This window comes from Plecotus auritus, assembly GCF_963455305.1.
Source record: "Plecotus auritus genome assembly, chromosome: 8".
Classification (NCBI taxonomy): Eukaryota; Metazoa; Chordata; class Mammalia; order Chiroptera; family Vespertilionidae; genus Plecotus; species Plecotus auritus.
The window spans coordinates 175,995,394-175,998,693 of record NC_137782.1 but is presented as its reverse complement, the minus strand read 5'-3'; the positions used below and the strand labels follow the sequence as shown (position 1 = coordinate 175,998,693).

The 3,300-nt window shown below is 52.6% G+C and overlaps 1 protein-coding gene across 1 annotated transcript; it reads left to right on the top strand.

Moving 5' to 3' along the window:
- Positions 1-857: 857 nt before the first annotated feature.
- LOC308256319 (small ribosomal subunit protein uS14-like) lies at positions 858-1,028 on the top strand (the record flags this gene model as incomplete). Its single annotated transcript, XM_080684561.1, has 1 exon — positions 858-1,028. The coding sequence occupies one exon, from the start codon at positions 858-860 to the stop codon at positions 1,026-1,028; it is 171 nt and encodes a 56-aa protein (XP_080540687.1).
- Between the last annotated feature and the right edge of the window lie 2,272 nt (positions 1,029-3,300).

Sequence of the window (3,300 nt, the reverse complement as noted above, 5' to 3'; positions counted from 1 at the left end):
GAAGAATGTATGTCAGTGATGGATGTGAAGGACAAATTAAGCTCTGAAAATATTAAATGCAGATTTTGCATAAAACACTAACTCCATGAGCTTATGAAGCGTGTGTGTTTGCAATGACAAAGCTTCGGATGAAACGCAGCTGCGTTTTTAAAACTGTCGCTGCCACATGGTCCCTCATGTAATGGACAGCAATCAAATTAGATGTCAAACTCAATTGCTTCCAAAGGAAATCGTTTTCTAATGATTGAAACTGTCTTTGGATGATACTGGAAATTAAATCTTTTCAATTTCTTGTGAGAGTTCTTTTTTTAAAAAAATAGAATTCTTGCTGAGTTTATGGAATCTTGCTTTTTTCCTTGACTTTTAAACAATTTTATTTTCTTAAAGTCTCCCAAGTTTTAGATGTGAGAACGTGGGGAGGGCACCTGTTATCGAGTGACCCTGTTGGGTGGGCGGAGGTCTGGTCTGGGTGCAGGATGGTCAGTCCACAAGGGCAGCTGCAGCAGGAACACACCCCCTGGTGTTGGGTCAACCGCCATCAGCACTCACAGGCCTGGGGCTGGAGTCCAAGATTGAGGTGTCGGTGGGCAGTGGCCACTGAGACCTGTGTCCTGGTTCACAGATGCGTCTCCTGGCCGAGTCCTCAGGGGTGGGGCAGGGAGTGTGATAGCAGGGCACTCACCCCACCATGCGGGCCCGTCATGCTCAATCACCTCCTGAAGCCCCATGTTCAAATCTTTCGTCCATAATGTTTTTCTGTTTTTTTGGTTAATCCTCTGTATTTTTTTTCCATTGACTTTTTTTTTTTTTAAAGAGAGTGGAAGGGCCTTTTGCCTTGTTGCTACAGAGTGAGCAAGATGGGTCACCAGCAACTCTACTGGAGCCATCCGAGGAAATTCGGCCAGGGTTCTTGTTCCTGCCACATCTGCTCAAACCGCCACGGTCTGATCCGAAAGTACGGCCTCAACATGTGCCGCCAGTGTTTCCGTCAGTACGCAAAGGACATAGGTTTCATTAAGTTGGACTAAGTGAACTTCCGTGAATGGGTCATTCAAGACATCTACCTTATGACAGAATGCTAACTCTTTGTACATAAAATAATAATTAAAAAAAAAACCCTTCAAAAAAAAAAAAAATAAAGAGAGTGGAAGGGAGGGATGGAGAGAAACATTGATGTGAGAGACACATCCCCTGGTTGCCTCCCACATGTGCCCCAACTGGGACTGGGGATGAAACCTGCAAGCCAGGTACATGCCCTTTTTTTAAAAAAATGTATTTTATTGATTTGTTACAGAGAGGAAGGGAGAGGGATAGTCAGAAACATCGATGAGAGAGAAACATCGATCAGCTGCCCCCTGCACACCTCCTACTGGGGATGTGCCCGCAACCAAGGTACATGCCCTTGACCGGAATTGAACCCGGGACCCTTCAGTCCGCAGGCCGACGCTCTATCCACTGAGCCACACCGGTCAGGGCCAGGTACATGCCTTTGACCAGGAATCGAACCCAGGACCCTTGGGTGCGCAGGCTGATGCTCTAACTACTGAGCACACTGACCAGGGCAAGCAAATGTCTTTTCAATGATGTACCCAGAAGGCAGAGGTGATCAGAGAAATGGGTGACGGAGGGACTCACAGCCGATCTAAACCCAGACGGGGGCCAGCACGAATGTTACTTGAACATCCTCGCGCAGGGCATGTGCTGAATGCATGAGCTAGTGCGCCCGCGGCATCTGTGTGCATACATTCACGTAAAGCCGGATCCATGGGGGCACATGTCATGCAGCATTTATTCCACACACACAGCTTTTATGCAGGAAACTGAGCCACGTGGATGCGGAGACAAAAGCACACGTCCCCTTTTTATGGACCCTCTGTCCAGGGGAGCAGAACAGGCAGGCCCGGCTGCGGCCTGTGGCCGGTGGCCTGTGGGACCAGGCGTCCAGCGCTTCTCTGGGAGCACTGGCTGCGTGGTCGCTGGTAGAACAGCCCGGAGGGAAGGTGCGGATCCCCCAGGAAAGGCAGGACGTTCAGACGGAAGGAGCGCGGCTCCCGTGTGCAGAAGGCAGCCCCTTCTCTCCCCCAGACCCACGGGCACCGTCATCCTTTCCCCAGGCGGAGCCCTAGGGGTCATGGCCGTGTCCCTTCTGCCCAGTCATATCCCGGCTGACAGCGTGACCTGCCGCTCCGCCTGCAAAACGTCCATAAATATCACGCCAAGTCACCACGTCCCCGCCGTCCTCACGTCCCCACGCCCCACGTCCCCACGCCCCACGTCCTCACGTCCCCACGTCCTCACGTCCCCACGTGCCCTCATCCTCACGTCCCCGCCGTCACCACGTCCCCGCCGTCCTCACGTCCCGCCGTCCCCACGTCCCACCGTCCTCACGTCCCCACGCCCCACGCCCCACGTCCTCACGTCCCCACGTGCCCTCATCCTCACGTCCCCGCCGTCACCACGTCCCCGCCGTCCTCACGTCCTTGTCCTCACGTCCACCCACGCTGATAACCTCACAGTCTCTTTCTGCCCTTGAACTTTCCAGTTAAATCTCCGCAGAGAAGTTCAGTTGGTAGGACCTTAGCCACCGGCTCCTCTGCACAGTCCGCGACGCCCCCTCACGGAGAGTGGGGTTCACTTCTCTCCCCGAGGAGCCCCGCCTGCTCTCTGACCCCGCCCTGCGCGGTCTGGGTCCCGGGGCCTCCAGGAGTCTCTGGAACGTTCCGCCAGCTCCCTGGGCGCACTGACATGTAAGTCCTCTTATCATAGTTACATCTGTTGATCTTTCATTTTCTGCTTTTCTCTTTTTTTTGCCCGCCAAGTTTAGAAAAATTTCAGGTTCAGAGATACGATTAGTTCTATTTCCTTTTGGGTTTTACTTTATTCGCTTTTTACTCTTTAGCTTTCTAATCATCTGGCTTTCATTCCTGTGGTGGTGAAAAACACGCACATGGCGACCTAAGTAGGTTTTCCTGCCACAATGTTTATAAAAACAGCCGAAAGTGGGGAGAGCGCAGAGCCGGGAGGGCCCCTGGGGTGAGACTAAACAGGCGGCACACGGTCCTTATTGTAAACACGGGACCAGCTCCTTTATCATCAGACACAGGGCGGTCTTCCTTCGTGTCTCCCCTACGTGCAGTTGGTACAGGTAGTAATTTGAGACCAAGCACGTAGACAGCAGGTAAGAGCCGTAATAGGCACAGTGCTTCCAGGTTGGCATGTGACATTGAAGAAATACTGTCAGGATGTTGTGTTACAACCCGCCCGGCGTGGCTCCGTGGTTCTGCGGTTGAGCGTCGACCT